General features: G+C 36.1%; 2 protein-coding genes across 2 annotated transcripts; both read left to right on the forward strand.

Annotated features, from left to right (window-relative positions):
• The first annotated feature begins 7,633 nt into the window (after nt 1-7,633).
• Nucleotides 7,634-13,036, forward strand: LOC306844098 (beta,beta-carotene 15,15'-dioxygenase-like). Its single transcript, XM_079376012.1, has 11 exons — nt 7,634-7,860; nt 8,625-8,753; nt 8,899-9,028; nt 9,141-9,288; nt 9,392-9,539; nt 10,118-10,338; nt 10,424-10,690; nt 11,129-11,234; nt 11,305-11,399; nt 11,495-11,606; nt 12,391-13,036. Exons 1-11 carry the CDS (start codon nt 7,767-7,769, stop codon nt 12,546-12,548), a joined length of 1,608 nt encoding a protein of 535 aa, XP_079232138.1. The 5' UTR covers nt 7,634-7,766; the 3' UTR covers nt 12,549-13,036.
• Nucleotides 13,037-15,807: 2,771 nt separating this feature from the next.
• On the forward strand, nt 15,808-22,532 carry LOC306844105 (beta,beta-carotene 15,15'-dioxygenase-like). The gene is made up of 11 exons (XM_079376023.1): nt 15,808-15,966; nt 17,632-17,760; nt 17,879-18,008; nt 18,400-18,547; nt 19,018-19,159; nt 20,310-20,530; nt 20,650-20,901; nt 21,120-21,222; nt 21,738-21,832; nt 22,025-22,136; nt 22,310-22,532. Exons 1-11 carry the CDS (start codon nt 15,903-15,905, stop codon nt 22,462-22,464), a joined length of 1,551 nt encoding a protein of 516 aa, XP_079232149.1. The 5' UTR covers nt 15,808-15,902; the 3' UTR covers nt 22,465-22,532.
• The last annotated feature ends 576 nt before the right edge of the window (nt 22,533-23,108 follow it).

Genomic DNA, 23,108 nt, shown 5'->3' on the forward strand with positions numbered 1-23,108 from the left:
ACAGCCTGGGCAGAGAGAGATAAGAAAAGTATTAAATCCAGAAACAAAGCTTGCATCTGATCATCAAATACAATTCTTTTTCCTAACACATATACAGTTTAAATCTGACTTAATTTGCCGTTTCTGCTGTCCATTCAATAAAAATTCTAAATATATTTTCTAAGGAAACAATGTGAGTGGTGCATCGCTGTGCACAATGGTTCTATGAGTGTATATGTTTCAGGTCCATCCTTTAGTGTGTAAGATATTTGTGTCTGTTTTATTGTCTTTCTGGAAAAATAATCAAAACAATTAAAATACTCACTGTTTAATAAGTTTTTAAAAAGTATATCCACAAAATGTAACTAATATGCATGATAACTTGATTAAAAATTATAATAACTGCAAATAAATTATATCTAATTTTAGAATTTTGTCACCATGACAATACAATGACATGTCATGATCTCTAGCTGGAGTGCCCATGAGTTACTCTGGAGGGCACTCTGTCTCACACTTTTGCCTCCCATTCTGGACTCCTTTTCCCATAAACCTGTGCCTAGGTACTCATTATCGGACTCCACATGTTTCCAGTCAGGAGGACTATAGAGGTTGCACACACACACACTCATATTGCTGAGTATTATTTGTATGTTTATTCCTAGTCAGCCATTGGTCCCTTGTTTCCTTGCCTTGTCTTAGTATTTTGCCTTTGACTGTCTATCTGGATTTTGATTATTGTTGCCTGCCCTGACCATTGCCTGTTGTTTGTGGATTACTTTTTTGCCTTGGATGATTTTGTTTGCTGGCCTTTCTGACAATGTATTAAATAAATCCTGCATGTGGATCCTCCAACTCCGTTGTCATACTTCTTATGTTACAATGACAATGACTGTAATAATGATTAAAACAGCTTTACAGCTCAAACAATATATAATTTTTAACAGAAGAATTAATGTTAGTTGAATTTATACAACTCTAAGCTTTACATTTGTACTTTTAAATACTCCAAAATTGGCCCTATTAATTTCTATTTTAGGTGCCTCGGTGTAACCTCCAAGACAAGCCCATTTTTTGTGGTAATCAGCATAATAACAGAATAGGAAATGGAATACTCTGTTTTCCTTTAAGGTGTACCGCATACGCATTATGTAATGGGTTCTGCTGGGTATGAGTTCTCCCTGTGACGAATAGGGCTGGGTATCGTTCGAAAATGTTCAGTATTGATACCGATACCAATACTGATACCCTGTTGATGTTTATACGACTCATCTCCTGAGCCACTGCACAAAGGAACAAAATGCCATCAACACAATAAATCAGTGCAAGTAGTTTTAATAAAGCTCAAATAGTCTTCAGTTTACACATCTGTTAGGCTACATTTACACTAGTGCGTGTACAGTGAACGGTAACTTAACGTGCTTTCGGTCGTGTAGTATGAATGAACGGACATCTGCATATTATTGGAACTCCACGCAGCTTCCGCACTACTCTCCTTTGGAAATCTGACAGTGGAAAGCCAACTTGAAACGCAGTGGAAACACCAGTATGACGAGGATCATTTTAATTTTAAATGCACTAGTGTAAATGTAGCCTTACATTTAAGAGGGCTGGGACGCATTCACACAACAGCCTCATATGTGAGCCACATCTCTGAGTGTAACCGGTGTAAACTAGTAGGTGTATTCGACTTGACGTGGACCGACTGTGCAGACCGATCGGTGTATTACAGTACCACGAGAGCTATAGAGAGCAGACTGCTCCGTACACTTTCGAACCGCTCTCAAACACTGATCAATCTGCGCCGCACCTGTTCTAGTAGAACACACCTAGTGCTGCAGGCTTATTCACTGATGTTGATGAGGTTAACCCCTTAGGTATCAAAATTTGGTCCCGAACGACAAAACGCTTTTCGATACTCGGTGGTATCGAGGCAATTCGGTCGGTGCCTAAAAATGATCGAACTCGATTCCCAGCCCTAGTGATGAACATGCTTGGAGATGTTCTGTGGGGTGTTGTTGAGTACAGGCATACTCTCTAGGGTACTGAAGGGTATGGGTGCTCCTTGTGTGGTCTCAGCTGGCATATATCATGTGTAAACCTGGAGGGCACAGGTGCTTCTTGTGTAGAAAATGCCTGATGCTCCTGCTGCCTCAGATGCTCAGGGACCCTCCGGATTTTCATTCAGTATGCTTCTGGTGGACACCGGTGCTCCCCGTGAGGAACACACTCACACTGGGGCTTTCTGTGTTAAAGAGGTCTCAGGCGTCTGTTGCCTCAGAACACAGGCACTCGATAGGCACAGGAACTCTGCCTCTGGGGTCCCGGCATGCCAAGTCAAGTCACCTTTATTCATATACTGCTTTAGATTGTGTCAAAGCAGCTTTACAGTATCAAATAGGAAAATAGTGTGTCAATAATGCAAAAGGACAAAAGTAAACACTCAATTTTCAGTGAAAGGCAGTTCATCATTGAATTCATTGATGTCATCGTCCAGCTCAGTTCAATTTAAATAGTATCGGTGCAAGTTGACGATATCGCTGGAAATTAAGTGTCCCCAACTAAGCTTTGGATAAAAGCATCTGCTAAATGACTAAATGTCAAAGTATTCAAGCCAGAGGCGACAAGGAACCAAAAAGTACTCCATCAGTGACAGAATGGAGAAAAAAAACCATAGGAGAAACCTGGCTCAGTCGGGGGTCAGTTCTCCTCTGGCCAGAAAAACCAACAGATTGTTCCATTGTTCCATGCTGCAGCAAAGTTAGATTGTGCAGAGGACGCATCTGGTTCCTGCAGTCTTGTCCCGATGGCCATCTAGGAGACAAGGTCTTCACTGAGGATCTGTCTCTGGGGGTCAACCACCATCTGATCTGGATACAGACTGGATCTTGTGGCTACAGTGACCTCGGAATGAGAAGAAACAGAATAATATTAGCATAGATGACAATTTTTTATGATAAAACAAGTACATCATGTGTTATGGGAATTCCATAACATTAATTCTGGTTGACCTAATTAATGCAGCCTAACAATCATTTAACGGATTTGAATATTAGTAATGTATTAGTGTGTTATGTGTAAGCCACGTTAAAGAGATGGGTCTTTAATCTAGACTTAAACTGACAAGAGTGTGTCTGCCTCCCGAACAATGTTAGGTAGATTATTCCAGAGTTTTGGCGCTAAATAGGAAAAGGATCTGCCACCCACAGTTGATTTTGATATTCTAGGTATTATCAAATTGCCAGAGTTTTGAGTACGCAGCGTATGTGGAGGACTATAATGCGATAAAAGATTGCCCAAGTACTGAGGTGCTAAACCATTCAGGGCTTTATAAGTAATTAGCAAGATTTTAAAATCTATACTGTGTTTAATAGGGAGCCAGTACAGTGTTGATAGAACCAGGCTAATATTGTCATACTTCCTGATTCTAGTAAGGACTGCTGCATTTTGGACCAGCTGGAGTTTGTTTATTAAGATTGCCAAACAACCATCCAATAAAGCATTACAATAATCTAACCTTGAGGTCATGAACACATGAATTAACCTTTCTGCATTTGACATTAAACCCACCCCAGACGATTCTCTCCGGCCAATCAGTGATGAGTAGTCTTTATCCCACAATGTATCTTTCAAAAACTTGGAGGGTTACCTTTTCTTCTGAGAGGTCATTTTCTTCCAGGAAAGTTACCGATTGAATTATCCAAATTTCACCAGCAAGTATTATTGGCTTGGAAAATTAGTTTCCATCACAACTTTTCTCTGCATAAAATGCTTTTATGGAACAATTGTCTCATTACTTCTAGGAATAAATTGCTATTTTTGCACAGGTGGTTTAAAAGGAATATATATTTTGTTATAGATATGTTTTATGAGCGTGGAAACATTCTGTCTTATGAAGGCTTTATGAATGTTTACAATTTTCCCATTAAAAAAGCTATTCCAAATGGGTTGATACAACTAATAAATAAATAATTTAAAACACTTCTCTTTTGGAAGCAATGAAAGGATATTTCCAGAATTAAAAGTTGATGGTATTGAAATATTTTCTTCGTCTTGTAATAATAAACATATTAGACAAATTTTGCAATCAAAACATAAAATCTCCCCTAGAGGAAAATTCTTTTGTAATGCAAAAATCTCTGATATTAATTGAAAAACGACCTGCTCAGTTCCTTACTAATTTTGTATTTTGAATAAAGTTAAAGAGGTGCATTTCAAAATACTTCACAAAATTTACCCATGTAAAGTAGCTCTGTCTAAATTCATGGACATTGACAACACTTGTAGTTTCTGTAACACGCATGAGGAAGACTTGTGTCATTTGTTTAATAATTGTGATTTGTCTCTTGTATTTGTACTTATTCACACAAAAGTAAAATGATTGAGTATGTCGTTAACTTTTACATTTTGCAAGGTAAATATTATATTCATAAACAGAAATTTGAAAAATGCACACCAAAATGTAATCTATTTTTATCAGAAATGGATGCTTTGAAAAAGTCTCTAATGCAAATTAATAACAAAAATAATTACATGTTGTTGGATTTCATGGAGAATTTTTTTTTCTGGTAGCTCCCCCGCTGCAATCTTTGAATATGTCCTAAGGAAAAAGGAAGAAAAATTGCACTATTGTTTAGTTGTTTCTTATTTATTTATCTTATGTGGTTATGTGTTTGTTTTATATATTATACTTTTCTCCTCTGAAACAATGTTCTACAGTTTAAGATTGCTATTATATTTTGTGTATCTGGATTTACATGTTAAAATTTTTGTAATTTTCAATTATTCTTCAATTAAAAAAAAAAAAAAAAAAAAAAAAAAAAATCAGTGATCAGCAGATTTTACATGCCGTGTTTTGGTAACGGTACGGCTCGCTTGGAACCTCGGCCGAGGTGGTACTGAAAAAAGTACCCGGTACTGTTCCCAGTGGAAAACCCCCCAAAAGTGAGCCGTACTGAACCGTACCGTGCTGTACTATGCAGTGGAAAAGTGCCATTAGAGACCGTTTTCTGTGAGCCCACAGATCTCGATAAACAGAGTGACAGCTTTTCAAGATTATTAAGGGAGTTTGCAAATGTGATATTGATTCAATACAACAGTTCAATAAACAAGCTGTTAAGTGACTTACGCTATCTGAATATAACACTACTGCCTGATTTTGTGCCATTTCATCGAGGAAAATAGTTCCAAATAGAGTAAAAGCTGAGCGCTACGCATCTCTAAAAGCAAGCACGGCGGTGTTTCATTCATGAATGAACTGCGTGTTTAAACTAATCTAGTGAGTCAGTGATTCATGATCACCCATTCATAAACACAGTCACTTGCTTCATTCCTGAATGAATCAGCCGTTCGAACGAATCATCATTTTAATTTTTAAAGTATAATTTCAGTTATTTACGGGTGCATCTCAAAAAATTTGAATATCGTGAAAAAATTTGTTTTTTTTGTAACATTTCAAAAAGTGAAACTGTCATATATATTTTAGATTCGTTACATGTAAAGTAAGAGATTTCAAACGGTTTTTTTGTTTTAATTTTGATGATTAGAGCTTACAGCTCATGAAAGTCAAAATCCAGTCAAAATCACGATATTCTAATTTTTTGAGACGCACCTGCAAATCATTGAATATTTCTACACTCACCTAAAGGATTATTAGGAATGCCATACTAATATTGTGTTTGACCCCCTTTCGCCTTCAGAACTGCCTTAATTCTACGTGGCATTGATTCAACAAGGTGCTGAAAGCATTCTTTAGAAATGTTGGCCCATATTGATAGGATAGCATCTTGCAGTTGATGGAGATTTGTGGGATGCACATCCAGGGCACGAAGCTCCCGTTCCACCACATCCCAAAGATGCTCTATTGGGTTGAGATCTGGTGACTGTGGGGGCCATTTTAGTACAGTGAACTCATTGTCATGTTCAAGAAACCAATTTGAAATTATTCGAGTTTTGTGACATGGTGCATTATCCTGCTGGAAGTAGCCATCAGAGGATGGGTACATGGTGGTCATAAAGGGATGGACATGGTCAGAAACAATGCTCAGGTAGGCCGTGGCATTTAAACGATGCCCAATTGGCACTAAGGGGCCTAAAGTGTGCCAAGAAAACATCCCCCACACCATTACACCACCACCACCAGCCTGCACAGTGGTAACAAGGCATGATGGATCCATGTTCTCATTCTGTTTACGCCAAATTCTGACTCTACCATCTGAATGTCTCAACAGAAATCGAGACTCATCAGACCAGGCAACATTTTTCCAGTCTTCAACCGTCCAATTTTGGTGAGCTCGTGCAAATTGTAGCCTCTTTTTCCTATTTGTAGTGGAGATGAGTGGTACCCGGTGGGGTCTTCTGCTGTTGTGGTTATATAACGAGTGGTTATTTCAGTCAAAGTTGCTCTTCTATCAGCTTGAATCAGTCGGCCCATTCTCCTCTGACCTCTAGCATCAACAAGGCATTTTCGCCCACAGGACTGCCGCATACTGGATGTTTTTCCCTTTTCACACCATTCTTTGTAAACCCTAGAAATGGTTGTGCGTGAAAATCCCAGTAACTGAGCAGATTGTGAAATACTCAGACCGGCCCATCTGGCACCAACAACCATGCCACGCTCAAAATTGCTTAAATCACCTTTCTTTCCCATTCTGACATTCAGTTTGGAGTTCAGGAGATTGTCTTGACCAGGACCACACCCCTAAATGCATTGAAGCAACTGACATGTGATTACATTAATGAGAAATTGAACAGGTGTTCCTAATAATCCTTTAGGTGAGTGTATATTCAACATTTTATATTTAAAACATTAATATAAACATGACTTTATGAATTTAACTGCACTCTTGCCACCTCTGAGCCTCATTAAACAAACCTACAAGCCACTTTTATGTTCTTCTGTGCCACCTCTGTATTGCAAATACATTTTTTATTAATACCAATTTCATTTGATTGCTAACTTATTTGTCTTATTCTATTTCTTATTATATTGTTTAAATTAGAAATTCTAAAAAGCTTATAAATTTACATTTTTTAATTTGACATAATGACATACTTTTAATAAAATGAGAAAAATGCCAAATGTAAGAAGTAAATGCCCCTGTAAATCGCTTTAAGGAGTCAAATATCACCTCGTATTAGGAAGGCAAATTTTTGATCAGAAGGTGCTGCTAAAAAAAAAATTAAATTAGGAGGACAAGCGCTCCTAAAAAAAAAGTATGCCTGTGTGACAGTATCCCTGCATGAAGTCTTAAAGAGACAGCAGCCTAAATAAACCTGCTGCTGCCTGTCATTACTGTCTCTTTATACTGTATTAAAGTGTTATGTGTTATGTGTTACAGTGTTTCTTAAAGATGTTTGAATGACGCAATGTTGTTCTGTTGAGCTGTTAAATTACAGAATGAGTGATGAGCGTTATGTTTATGTAAATGCTGCTCAGATTCTATCCATACATGGAAGCTGTATGTTCTTCTTTCTCTTTCTGGGGCACCTATAACATTAGAAATTAAATTGAAATGTATTTAATTTCTCAGCCAATTAAAAGTAAGAAATAAGAAAAAAAAACAAAAAACAATACAACTTGTCAATTTAAAAAAATACAAAAAAAAACATTTCTGTCCCCTCACTTCTGTAATGATGGCTACACCCCTGCTGCAGAGTAACTACGAGCTTACACTTGACACAATTTACACTCACGTGTGACCTCAGAGGAACTCTCCAGATGTTATATAATCATTCACTAACACTGAGTGTGTTAAAGTACTGAGTGTAGCGAGTGCTATACGGTCATGTCAGTGGGACCTCAGCTTCAGCTCAGCATGCTGTCGTTTTTCTGGAGAAACGGAGTGGAGACGCCGGAGCCGCTTAAAGCAGACGTGACAGGTAAACTTTCTGTTAAAGTAAGGAACACTGTATCCTCAAGACTCTTCAACCAGACGTAAGCTTAGCAGCAAGAGCAATAGAAAACGCGTTTTTCTTTCAGACATTTCAGTGTGTTTTTAGAAATGCACATACATGAAAGAACTTTCACACTTTTTTTTATATGTTTACGGAAAAGAGATATGACCATTTGTCCTAGCTATGTCCGAGCCGTGAACGAGTCGTTGTTCTGAAGCGGATCTTTTCAGTGAATCGTTTGAACCGGTTCTTTGAATGATTCGATCCAGAGCATGACCATGAACCAGTGAGCGTTTTGACTCTTTTGAGGGGACTGAGCAAGAAAAAAAAAATACTTTAGCTCGTAAATAGTCAAATAGGTGAAATAATAATAATAATAATATGAAACATGCTTGTTTGTATGACAGTTTTTTCGTTTGCTTGCAAAAAATGTAGGAAAATTATCCACTGGCATGAGCCAAAAGAGCAGAGGATAAAGCATTCTTTGGTTCAAAAGTTATTAGGTAAAATGTACGTTTAAAATCTGAATTCTCAGAAATTGAGAGAATTACCACATTTAGACCCACCCAGTATGCCAAATTTCACAATTTGGACAAACAACAGAACTTATTGCATTGTAAACTGATCACCCCGTTATTTAATTATCCTCCCAAATATTGTAAATCTTGCCTCACTGAATTGAGATACTCATTGATTTGCTGAAAGCCTCAATGTCAGAGTTCACACATTAAGTTGTCCGTTTTTCTTAGGCTCCATCCCACCATGGCTTCAGGGGACACTTTTGCGAAATGGTCCTGGTCTGTTCTCAGTTGGTAACACTTCATACAAGCACTGGTTTGATGGAATGGCACTTATCCACAGTTTCACATTTAAAGATGGTAAGTTGGGTGAGAAAAACAAACAAGCATTTAAATGACATTTATGGAAAGTACAGTTCCACTGCTGTAAAATCTGTAAACTGCATGCTATTTAAACAGATTATTGGATGCACCATAAGCAATAAAACTCACTATTTTATTCCAGGGGATGTATTTTACAGAAGTAAATTCTTGAAGAGTGAAACGTACAAGAACAACATAGCTGCCAATAGAATTGTTGTGTCTGAATTCGGAACCATGGTTCATCCAGATCCCTGCAAGAATATATTCTCCAAGTAAATATCTTTTTTTCAAATATCAAAGTTATCTTTTTTTTTGGACATTTTTAATTTTGTATTAAGTTTTCAATAAACATGACCTGTTTAATTGCTTCATGTTGTTTTGCAGAGCCTTCAGTTACTTGATGAATGCCATTCCGGATTTCACAGATAATAATCTTGTTAACATCATAAGATATGGTGAAGATTATTACACATCATCAGAAGTGAACTACATTAATCAAATTGACCCAATGACACTTGAAACATTAGGAAGAGTGAGTCCAGATCAATTTATTCATTTATTGATTTTTGTCAACCACATCTCAAGAGGTTTTCTCATTGTCACTCCAGATAAATTGTTTTTTAATATTATTTCAGACTAATTACAGAAACCACATCGCCATCAATTTGGCAACTGCACACCCTCATTACGATGAAGAAGGGAACGCATACAACATGGGCACCGCCATCATGAATTTCGGCAGACCGAAATATGTTATTTTCAAGGTGCCTGCCAATGCCACAGGTAACAAGAAACACTTATGCCATTATGTAGACCATGTTAAACTATAAAGCTTGTTTTAACCCTGTCGTGGAGGGTTTTGACTAAAATATTTTACATTTAATTTTTTTTATATGGTATGAACCTTGATTATATTTGTTAGCCTTGTTATATGAATCCAAAAAAAAATAAAAATAAATTTAGACATGATTGGAAATGGCATGAAAAATAGTCAGACGTTACCTTTATGGTCAAAAATGACCTGCATAGGAAATGAATAGAAAATACAGAGCAATGTACAAATCAGCCACAATGAAGTCTTTCGTAATATCTAAAGATACATCCACATGCAATACTTAATAAAAAGTAACTATACCCAAGTATTCTCATAAGCAACTTGGGAATTCACAGTTCTATATAATAAAATATTTGTTGTAAATATTTGTGAATCTCGATTTGCACCTTTAAATCGTTTCTTGCACATGCAAATTTAATTTACGTTTGCAATCTTATGTACACTTACACAACTTCACATGCAAATCTTTTAGGCATTAAATTAACTCCATAGAACATCTGCATAAGGTATACGTTGCTAATTTCAGATAAAGAGAATAATAAGCCAGCCCTCAGGAAGGTGGAACAAATTTGCTCCATTCCTTTCCGCTCCACCTTGTATCCGAGCTACTTCCACAGTTTCGGCATGACAGAGAACTACATTATCTTTGTGGAACAAGCCTTCAAGTTGGATATCCTCAAACTGGCCACAGCTTACTTCAGAGGTGTTAACTGGGGCAGCTGCCTGAAATATGACAAAGATGACATTGTGAGCAAAATGTCTTCGGTTTTTGTCTAAAATAGTTTTTCATTCATTTATCAAAATTGTCAAAATTGTCTTGTTTACCACATAGACACGGATCCATCTGGTCAATAGGAAGACTGGGAAAACTGTGAGCACAAAGTACTATGCGGACCCATTTGTGGTCTTCCATCACATCAACGCTTATGAGGAAGATGGCCATGTTGTCTTTGATTTGATCACATACCAGGACAGCAATCTGTACGATATGTTCTACTTACACAACATGAAGCAAGATGTTGACAAGTTTATAGAGAACAACAAGGACTTCTCTCGACCAACGTGCCAACGGTTTGTCCTTCCTCTGAATGTAGACAAGGTAAAATAGGAAATATATAGAGGAAAACTGCAAATGCAACAAGTCATTATGGAATTTAATAATTGATCAGACTATTATTATGCACTCATGTCTTGCCTATAATAGAATTATTGATCCGTTTTGTTCGGATAAATTGTGGCAGGAGAACTTAGCATATTTCTGTAAATAATTATGAATCGTTCAGCACCGATAAGCTAGTGGTTAGTGCACCGACATATAGCGCAACTGTGCTCACGATGACCCAAGTCCGATTCCTGTCTCTAGGTCCTTTGCCGATCCCGCCCCCCTCTCTCCAACCAATACTTTCCAAACAAACACACACACACACACACACACACGAATCAACTGAATTGACCAAATTTCATATTCCTTTATCCATTTACATTTGATTGGATTTGTGGTGAAGGCTCTGGTAAATCGTTTCTCTAATGGTATCAGGAAACTCCACCAGACACCAACCTGGTCAAGTTGCAGGACACAACAGCCACAGCAGTGCTGAAGCAGGACGGCTCCATCTACTGCACCCCTGACACTATTTTTGAGGGTGAGTCCTATATGCATAACTTTATCACTTTATTTTATATTTTTTCATTATGTTGCTTGTATTACTACAGGTTTAGAATTACCAGGGATCAACTACAAATTCAACAGTAAGAAGTACAGGTACTTCTATGGCACCAGAGTGGAGTGGTCACCATATCCAAGCAAGGTAAATATTCATAACATTCTGGACATTTGCATTTGTTCAAAACTATTACCTTTCTATTTTTGGCATATAATGCAGCAATATTACCTCTTATTTAGATTGCAAAAGTAGACATAGCTGCCAGGACACATCAGGTGTGGATCGAGGAGGAATGTTACCCCTCTGAGCCAGTGTTTGTAGCATCTCCAGACGCTGTTGAAGAAGATGATGGTGAGTATTTCACAGAAACAATAGAAATACAATTTCTTTATAGAATATTAATAATTTTCCTGCATAATACAATGTGAAAGAAAACAAACATCTAGTTCAGTTCTGAAACTCTATATCAGGGTGCCCAACGACTGTCCTGCAAAGTTTAGCTCCAACTCTAATCAAACACACCTGCCTTTAATTTTCATGCGATCCTTAGGACCTTAATTAGTTGCTTCAGGTGTGTTTGATTAGATTTGGAGCTAAACTTTGCAGGACAGTCGATCGCCAGGAACAGGGTTGGGCACCCCTGCTCTAGATAGCTCAGCCAGATAGGTCATCTGAAACCAATCAAATTATTTGCTACATGCCACAAGCTGACCAGTCTCTGTTAAATCTGCAGCCACTGAGATTGCTTACTCGTCATTTAAATTGTCTGGTTACATGTCTGCTGTGAGCTGGTCCTTCAGAGTTCCTCTGAGACCCTCCACCTCCACGTGTCTAGATCTGCTATGGGATTTATGCATGTCTATACATGCAGTCCAGACTCACTCTGCAGTCCCTGCAGTGTGCGTTGCAGACTGCCAAGACCGTATACATTTGAGAGTTGTCATGATTTAACTCTATTTTAATCAATTGCAAGTTGAGTCTCTTGTGCTATTCGTGTGGCACATTAAGATGCTGCTTAAGTACTGTAGAGTGATCCAAATTAGCCAGCTGTGAGGTTCATTGACGATTAGGCAGCTTAAGCGTTTGCAATTATGTTGTCTTGACAAAACATAAGTGATTTTTCTTCTTTTTTTAGGTGTTATCCTGTCTTCTGTGGTTTCATTCAATCCCCAAAAGCCTCCTTTCCTGGTGGTCCTGGATGCTAAGTCATTTAAAGAAATTGCTCGCGCTGCCATTGATACTGCTATTCATATGGACCTGCATGGGCTTTTCATCCATGATAAGTCTACCTAAAATGGATATCAAAAATAATCCAACAACAACCCATTTTTACAAAATATTTTTTTTGTTCATTTTTTGTAAACATATATATGTAAGAAATATAAAATGAGAACTCAGTCTATTTCTTCATAATCCTATTGTTGATCAGAATCATTCTTTCATAATTGCTTATGATTATAATTGTATTATATTTGTACAGACATTCTGTAAAAAAAGGCAATTGTTATATAGTAACATGATTATATAAAATTATCTCTTCTTAATTGTTCGTGACAATTCAGTGGGTTTTAAATAGAAAAATATAGCTTAAAGCTGTATAAATTGTAATTTATTGTTTGTAATCTAGTGTCATATTCTATGCTCACTCCAGCTGGTGATCAGATATACTGAGCTTCTACCTGAAATAAATATACTCTTGAGTATACTGAAAATTCACCAATGACCACCAACTACACTGTGAAAATGATTTTTCAAAGTTGTAAATAAAAGAAAGATTATTGAAATATGTTTTATGCAAACTATTACTATTACAATGCTATTTTAGTCTTTCCACTTCAAAATTTCCCATTCACTTCAAATGTGTTGCTTGCCTTTTCTTTGTAATAATTTAGAAAATTGACTTGAGTGAGTGAACATTGTTTCTACACCAATTCATTTCTATTTCTATTTGAATTTGATAATATAATATTAATATTCTATTTGTTTTCTTTTTTATTAAAAAGCCCTCGTACACTTGCACTCTCTATATGTATATGCATAGGCCTATCATTGCTCTTTTGTTGGTTTTGATTGCTTCTGTTGTCCTCATTTGGAAGTCGCTTTGGATAAAAGCACCTGCTAAATGACTTCACAGTTCGAAATAATGGTAATGGTATAGTGTCAGAATGTGAAATTTCAAGTAGTCTTTTCAGAACCCAAATAAATAATCATATTTATTCCTTTCTTTTTCTTTTTTTTTTTTTTTTGGTTGTTACTTTCTAAGGACAACACTGCCACCAAGTGACCAATCTTTGAGTGTCATACTGGTTAAAGTCGGTAGGTGCTTTGTAGGTGCTGTTTTTCTGAGAATGATCACCTACTTTTAATGCTGTCTATGCATCAACTTTGGACTGTTGAGAGTAAAGTTCAGAAAGGGCAATGTACAGTTTCGATAATTAGTTAATTTCTTATCACAAATCTGATAGGGTTCAGCCAATGATTTATTTCAGCCTCGTGTGTAGGTGGTTGCCAGGGCATCACTACAATCTCCGGGGGAAAAAAGTGCAAAATCTGCCTCTGGTACCCTTTTAAAAGTACACCTTTGTACCTTATTTTACCCCTGAAGGATGCATATTAGTTCATTAAAGGTCCAAATTAGTACCTAAAGTGCACATATTAATAGCCTACCTAAATGGTAGCATCCCAGTGACTTTTGTAACTAATGTTTCTTCAAGTTTCCATACACAGCTCAGTAAGCTGAAAATAAGTCTATAGGATTTTTATTTTGCCAGGTAAAGTTTGAGTGGGTAAAAAAGTACATCTTTCCTCAGAAAGCCAAATAATCTTCAGTCAATATTTATGTCACAAGTTATGCACCAAATTTTAATAGGCTATAGGGTTGGGTATTTTTCAAATAAGCTACTTAGTAGTTCTTAGTATTAGAATTTTGTCTTTGAACTTCAGTTAGCTCTAGTCTATAGCATCCCTGTTGGAAGAATAATTAGCTGCTGAAGGGGTTTTACTTACTGGAGAGTTAAGTAGAAAGTTATCTTGTGCATTGTAATGTTCAAAGTGGATCTCATAACAATGTCAGTAACCCGGAAAGGTTTTAAAATGAGCAGTTCATTCATAAATTCCTATGACCTTATCTGAAGACATAAGACAAGGAGTGCAGAGCTGAAAAGGGGTGGAGCTTCGTAAGATATAGGTTTATTAGTCAGTTGTCTTGTGAGCTGGGATGTATGGCGTGAGACCTCGTCATAGAAATTGATTTTTTTAAGGAGATTTATGATCGGTGATCAGGTTTACTTCATGAAACTGATGACCTTTGAGAACCAGTTTTGAATTTTATTGCTCTGCTTTAGTTTAGCATCCACTGTTTACTCAGAGTTGTTTGTCAATGGCCTTTAATAGTTTATTGTGTCAGTTATTTATGTGCCATATTAAGACATTAATTCTTGTTTGAGTATAGCCTAAGCATTCTTAGAAACACTGCTCTCATCTTATCTGTTAACAAGACGTTTCCTAGGATTTTATCATACAATTGTGATAAATATGAGGCAGTAAATGTTTTACTTGTGCTCAAAGGAAACAAAAGGCTGCTTGCATGCATTAGTTTTTACTTTACCACAGTTACCAAGTCATAAATTCAGACCATAATCAGACAGAATGGAAGGACGTGTTACAGCAAATCATTATTCAAAAGTGCGGACAAGTCTTTAGTTTGATAACAAATGAAATGACAGAAAGAGTAAGTTCTTTCTGAAATGTGTCTAAATTGCATTTCACTAGAGAGAAATGAGCAGCAACTTTGCATGCAGTCTCTGAAATTATGTTTAAAACAGCAAGCTCTGTTGAAGCGGTGGCTTAGGTTAGTGTAGTATAGCTCTCGTGCTACAAATGGGTTTGATTCAAAGTCTTTTCTCCTCTGTTGGTAACAAGAGAGACTGTGTACTGTCTTCAGAGCTTGATTTTGATGATCTTTCTGTGCTGTGATCATGTGTTCTTATTTCACTATCTGCATTATTATGGTGGTTATCTGTAAATGTCGAAGGTCAAGAAGGTTGGTATATTCACATATCAGTGAATGTTATATGGGTGTATCCTGTAATGTTACAAAAAGCATTCTGAATAAGCTGGGTTGAAAATAACAATGAGAAATAACAACCGCCTCCCCTGTTTTAGAATTATCTATTAAGGCAAAATTATTTGTGGCACCTCTCGTGGTTATTACAATAAATTAAACTAAAGCAGAAACCAAAAACCTCCAATAAATTAAATAAAATATATTTAACTTTATTTCAGCTAGTTGTGAAGGCAACATTATATATATATATATATATATATATATATATATATATATATATATATATATATATATATATATATATATATATTACAGTAGCCTACATACAGTAGGTCAGATATTGACTTTCTTATCTGTAATCTCTATAATTAAATAAATATAATTTTGCACCTCTTTACATTTAAAGAACAATTAGGTGCATCAGTGTGAGGAGATGATAAGAATAAGAGAAGTTAGCACGTTGTAAACATCTGTCTCTTTAATGAGAGGCGGAGTCTTCACCTTCCTGAAGCTTTATAGACAGTTTGTGCTCGAACATTGCATGTCACTTTTAATATCCTCCTTGAAGAAACGTTGGAAAGATGCAGTACGACTATGGTAAAAACAAGGACGAACACCCGGAGCCCATCAAAGCTGAAGTAAAAGGTAGGAGGAGAACAATATGTTGTCAGCGCCTTTAGTGAACCACTGCCGTTTGTAGCTACTAAAAACATAACGCGTTACTTCATGAAACAAAATCTTTATTTCGACTACAATGTTTTTATTGTATTTCTTATGAGAGGTAGAGCGTCTTTGGCAAAGCACTGTTGTAAACATAGGCTATGCCATTCACAGTTATGTTCATATTTGTCTTTGTAAAGCCATGATATCAGAAGAACAACAAGTAGCTAAACAAAATTACCACAACAATTTTATAATACTCTGCATTATTTGGTGTCTTTTTATTAAACCGAGCTGTTTAACGTTCTTTGTAGCTAATTAGGTTAAATGACAAACACCTACGACGTTTGTAAAAAGTCAAACTTAGGCTATACCATGTAGGTACATGTTGTTTTTATTAAAATATTGACATTTTATTTGTTCATTGTATAATTACAAGCAGCAACTCACGTTGAAGCATTGTAAAGGATCAAATTCTCATTAATGTACTTTTTTTCTGTTTAAAAACGCTTTGAATAACAATTCTCAGTGATTTAAATACATTAATTGATTGTTATAAACCTCAACACTTTGGTCTAAATCCATATCCATAAAAATCTCAGCCATTTTAATATTTCTGTAGTGAAATTACAACACTTTAACATTGTGCTTGAACTCTCAAAATGATTGTAATATTCCCACTAGTCAGTTGAGAGTGCCTGATAACACCTTATAATTGGATGCAGTTCTCTTATATCTACTAAATAAATGTAATTGCAGAAATGACAAAACCTTTTTTGATAGCCTCCAGGTGGAAAGTATAGAAAATGTGTAGGACACAGGAAAAATCATCTCTACTCAGCCACCCTAAAGGTAGACACAGAATGATCTTTAGTAATAACTCATTGACTTAGGACAAATATTTGCATAGTGAAATAGGTTGATGTGTAGGCCTATACGTTATAAATCTATATTAGGAAACTTATTGTACTGAAACCTGTCTGATTCCCATGATTACCAAAAGCCACTTTTTTTTTCTTTTTTTTTTTTTAACACATTCACATCATAATCTCTTTGTATTTAATTACTTTTTATTAAATAAATCCAGCCAAATTATTAAAATAATAGTGGTAATTAATAAATCAACGTGCATATGCTGCTAATACACTGACAGCAGACAGAAATTGCTTTGTGCAACAATATAAGAAAATGTAATGTAATTTTATAGTTTCTCAAATTGCTTCTCCACCCTTGAAAAGCACCGGCTGTTTCTGCTGCTTGAAAGTACTAAAAAAGAGCTTGAATTTCACTTTTTATCATCTGTATGAACCCTCTACTTTTCACTTGCATTTATTCATTTAGCAGATGCTTTCATTCACTTACAAAAAAAAAAAAACAATCAATTGATCATAAGAGGCTGACAATATTAGTATCATGATGATACTGAATTAAAAAAATAAACCCAAATTGTGCACAACTAGAACAGACGTGTAAATTGCAGAAAACAGAAAATAATTTATTTGTTTTAGGTGCCTTAAGGAGTGTCTTTATTTATAGTTCTGGTGCTCACAGAGGAGATCTTTAGCAGTTTTCTCTTTGTGAAGGGTTCTGTGAGTTTAATAGCAAATGGTTAATTATACCAAACTGCCACACTTAAAATCGTTTCTGCAGGCTTGATTCCTGAATGGCTGCAGGGCACGCTTATACGCAATGGACCCGGCCTCTTCTCTTTGGGAGAGACCAAATACAACCATTGGTTTGATGGAATGGCACTTTTGCACAGTTTCACAATTAAAAAAGGTATTTACTTTAATGTCTCTCAGCCTTCTATGTATGTTTCCACTGTTATGAGTTTTTTATTTTATTTTTATTATTACCTCAGTGCTCCACATGACTGTATTGATTGTTTAATTTTCAGGAGAGGTGACCTATAAAAGCAAATATCTTCGAGGTGATACCTACAACTCCAACATGCAAGCTAACAGAATAGTAGTGTCAGAGATGGGGACCATGGCGTACCCAGACCCATGCAAAAATATATTCTCCAAGTAAGTAACTTTACTCACTGATTCAATCAATTCAGAAAGAAAACTCTTCGTTGAAAAGCAGCAATGTATCAACTTAATGTGAAGAAATGTCACCTCAGTTATTTTGTGTGAGATGTTATGTTTAATTTTACCCATTAGGAGGCATACTACTAAGTATCAGTTAGAGTACTTGACCTTTACCTTGACAGTTAGTTTTAATCAATTTTATGGAAACTAACCCATGTAACTGAGAATAACACAAAACCTGTTAACTCAAATAGCTAAACTTCAACTTGCGACTATAAGAATAGAGTTTAGTATTTCATATGAAATATAAAATGTCAAATTTGTTGGTTGGGGTATGCATGTCTAAGCATATTGTGAATGAATTGTGTTTTTTAACTCTTTTCAGAGTGATCACCTTCCTTAGCCACACCATCCCGGACTTCACTGACAACTGTGCCAATAACATAATCAAATATGGAAATGACTACCATGCAACATCTGAAACCAATTATATTCGTAAAATTGACCCCATCACTTTAGAGACTCAAGACAAGGTAAAAATAAATAAATAAAATAAAACTGCTAGTCTAGTTCAGTCATGGGACTCTAGATGACGCTGACTGCTATAATTTACTACATGTCACAAACTGATTGGCCTCTGGTGATTCTGCTGCCAATGAGGTTTTGCTCATTTAAATAGTCGGGTTCAGTGGTTGCTGTTGGCTGATTCCTCTGAAACCCCCCACCTCCCCCAGCTCCACTTGTCTAGATCTGCTACAGGATTTATGTATGCCTGTTTGTGCAGCAGCAGCAAATCTTGCATGCTCACAGCAGCTTGTATATGTATCTTTGTTAGTAGCAAGTCCATACAGCAGCAGCATGTAGCAGATTTATTCCGCCAAGACCAAATACATGAACAATGTCATATTTACCAACATGCTAAAACTTTTCTGAGAGTTTTCGTGATTGAAATGTTCTTCATACGTGTTCTCAAATAAGATTGCTGTTGCTTTATTCGCTCAAGGTGGACTACCTGAAATACCTTCCTGCAAATATTGTGGCATCACATACGCATTATGATAAAGAGGGAAATAGCTACAGTATGGGAACATGCATCGCAGAGAAGGGCAAAACCAAATACGTGCTGTTCAAGGTTCCAGGAGGAAGTAAGTATGCGGTCATAATTTCTAATTAACCTCATAACCTCTGTCTATATGGTTTTTACCTGATCTAAGATAATGTAGACCTTTTTTAAAGTAACATTTGTAGTAATTAATTGTCTCTTAGGTCTGAGTAGTCAAGCTCTCAATAAAACACACAAAACAAGCCAGACTAATTAATAAAAGAACACAATGCAGACACTTCATATTTAATGGTATTTGATGATTTGTAGATTATATTTAAGTACACTTCCAAATCAAGAAAACATTCGCAAATGGTTTGAGGTGTCTTAAAGTGATAGCCTATAATTTTCAGCAAATTTACATTTTTGGGTGAACTGTCCAAGTTGTAGACGAGTTGAACAAAAAACAGGTTTGGAGAAATTTAGCATTGCATCACTTGCTCACCAATAGATCATCTGCAGTGAATGGGTGCCGTCAGAATGAGATTTCAAACAGCTGATAAAACCATCACAATAATATACAAGTAATCCACTTGACACCAGTCCATCAATTAACATATTGTGAAGCGAAAAGCTGCATGTTTGTAGGAAACAATTTAATCATTAATACAGATTTGTAACTTTAAAATGTTGCTTCCAGCTAAGATACGAGTCCTCTATCCATAATATTGCTTTCTGGAGTGGAAAGTCATCTCATCTGTATCAGGAGAGATCGGTGCACAGATCATGCGCTGTTTAATATCGAAAACAATTATAAATGACTTTTTCACTGGACAAAGTGTAATTATGGATTATGAACTTGTATATTTGCCAGAAGTGATTGTTTGAAATTAAAAGTGCCTTAGTGATTGTCTCTTAACAAACATGCAGCTTTTCACTTCAAGATGTTAATTGATGGACTGGAGTCGTGTGGATAATTTGTGGATTACTTGATGTTTTTATCAGCTGTTTGGACTCTCATTGTGACGGCACACATTCACTGCAGAGGATCCATTGGTGAACAAGTGATGCGATGCTACATTTCTCCAAATATCTTGTAATGAACAAACAAATTAATCTACATCTTGGATGGCCTGAGTGTGAGTAAATTTAGAAAGGCCCAGTTTCCCCCATAACTAATTACATGACATGCTAAGAACTACTGTACTAACCCTCAACAATTTTTATTTTTTTTGGTTTGTTTTTTAAATCAGGTAGGTCAGATGGGTCTCCATCTTTGAAAAGCGCTGAGGTTGTGTGCACCGTGCCCTGCCGTTCCCTCCTCACGCCCAGTTATTACCACAGCTTTGGCATGACTGACAACTACTTTGTCTTCATCGAGCAGCCCTTAAAGCTGGATATCCTCAAAATGGCCACAGCCTATCTGAGGAGGGTCAGCTGGGCCAGCTGCATGAAATTCCATCCTGAAGACAGCGTAAGAATGACCTCTTTCAGATCTTTGAGTGCTCGTCTGGACATGCATCTGTCAGCTGGACAATGTTACAGCTTACTTTTATCTACCTAATCTCTTCTTTCATCGCTTATGTTCATCAGACCCTGTTTCACCTTATTGACCGAAAGACAAAGAAGGAAGTTGGGATCAAATTCTACACGAGTGCGATGGCTGTCTACCATCAAGTCAATGCCTTTGAAGATGATGGCCATGTTGTATTTGATGTGATCTGCTATGATGACAACAGCTTGTATGATATGTTTTACCTGGACAAGCTGAAGGAGCAGATGGGAGCAGATACTGTTTACTGCAAGCCGAAGTGCAAAAGATTTGTGTTGCCCCTTAGCGACATGGTATGTTATGTTGTTAGCAGCATTTGCTGTATTCATGTTTGTCAAACATTCTGGTTGGGTTTTGTTTAAAACCTCAAACCTGTGCAACATTGGTATTTCCATCAATGGAAATCTACTTTATTATGTTCTATTCAAATCCTGATTTTATATATATATATATATATATATATATATTATGTTTTTTTTTTTTTTTTTTTTTTCTCCCCTTTCACAAACAGGGTGAAACAGGTGAAGATCTGGTCAAGCTTAAATACACGACAGCAAGTGCTGTGAAGGAGAAAGAGGGGAAAGTTCTGTGTCAAGGCGAGGTTCTCTGTGATGGTAAGTTTATGATAATGGGAAAATTTAATTCCATAAAGTGTGTGTGTGTGCATGTGTATAGACCTAACAGCAGCGCTCGCCGCGCTTCTCCTTTATTACTAAAGATTTTAAATAGTTAGATAATGCATAAAGTGCATATTTAATTTTTTTTTTTTTTTTAATTATTATTATTTTATTTCTTAACTGATGTTCAGCTGTCCTTTTTAAAGCCATCTAATGTTCAGATCATCAGTCCTCAAAACTTGGTGAACACTGCAAGTGTCATGATGGTCAAGACCATTTAATTTAATCAAGTTTATTGCTCCAAAAAAAAAACGGATACATTTGAAGTCATTTTAATTCTAAATGTGACATGAAAGAAATCGGTGACGCAAATTGTGTTTACTTAATTAGTGTTCCCGTTTCCACCATGGAGTGTGTGTATATGCAATATCTTTTTATTTGTTTTGTTTGTTTATATTTTTAAATACTTGGGCTCTCTTAACCTTGAACTGACTTTCATTTATTTCATTTAGGTGTGGAACTTCCAAGAATTAATTACAATTTTAATGGAAAGAAGTACAGATATTCTTACATGTGTTGTGTGGGCATATCCCCGGTGGCCACAAAGGTATTGACCGTTTTCTTTTTTACAGTATATTTATGAACTTTGCAGAACTTCAAGGTAAATATGTTCCATAAGAATCAAACATATGACCTTGGCAGTGTTAGTGACACATTCTGCCAGGAACACATTTTTGCCAATCAGAACTGACTTTTCTTTTTTTTTTTTTTTTTTTTTTTTTTTTTTTTTTTTTTCCAGATCGTAAAGTTTGATGCTGAGACAAAGCAGCAGATTGAGTGGTCTGGAGGAGACTGTTTTGCCTCGGAACCTGTTTTTATTCCCAGGCCCGATGCAGTTGATGAAGATGATGGTAAGTTGCTGTCTTTCATAAAACATAATTTGATGAGGTTCGTGCTTTTGACCAAATGAATCCCATACAACTGGATCACATCATGAGTAATGAGTAAATTAAATTGAATGGCTTTTCATTTTATGTTTTACAGCAACTTGTCTTGACACTAAACTGTTTGCTATCTCTTTTAGGTGTAGTCCTAACAAGTATCATAAATGCCAAACCAGCGCAGGGTGGATTTCTGCTGGTGCTTGATGGCAAGTCTTTCAAAGAGGTTGCCCGAGCATGTATAGATGTAGATGTTCACATGGACATGCATGGCTACTTCATACCAGACAGTAGTTAAAGTTTTAATGTATGCCAGGCATAATGACAGAGATGGAGAATCTCCTTTAAATGTTGGTATTTTGATAATCTGGTTACAAAGTTGTCAAGGACATGTTGTATGAAGTCACATTTTGTGATTGTATGCAGGGGGAAAAAAAACGGACACCCTCTGGACCATGACAATTTTTTTTACACGTGAGCTTTTGTTTTCTTGTTTGGTAATAATATATACATGTACTGTTTGAAAGGTAATTAATTGCCTTTAGTAATATCAAATAAAAATGTGAACTCTTGTTCTGTCTTTTTTTTTGGTTGCACACAGAAATCATAAAATGAACTTATTTCTGTCATTAATATTATTTTATTACAAAGCTGCTGTTCTGTCATAGTCATCAGATGTTGTTACTGTATAAATATCACCATGCATGTAAAAAAGGGCCCAACTTTATTTTGTATGCGACTGATCAAAAGTTTGAACTTTATAATAACTTATAGTTTGATTTTATAATAACACTAAAGTTGTCAAAACTATGCAATGATATAAGTTCATGGACTTAATATATAAACAACACATTTTTCTTAAATATATACATGTGTTTGTTTATATATAATATAAACAGCACACACATTATGTAAACAAAACTTTTATTTTGGCTGTGATTA

The sequence above is a fragment of the Barbus barbus genome (assembly GCF_936440315.1).
Source record: "Barbus barbus genome assembly, chromosome: 2".
NCBI lineage: Eukaryota > Metazoa > Chordata > Actinopteri > Cypriniformes > Cyprinidae > Barbus > Barbus barbus.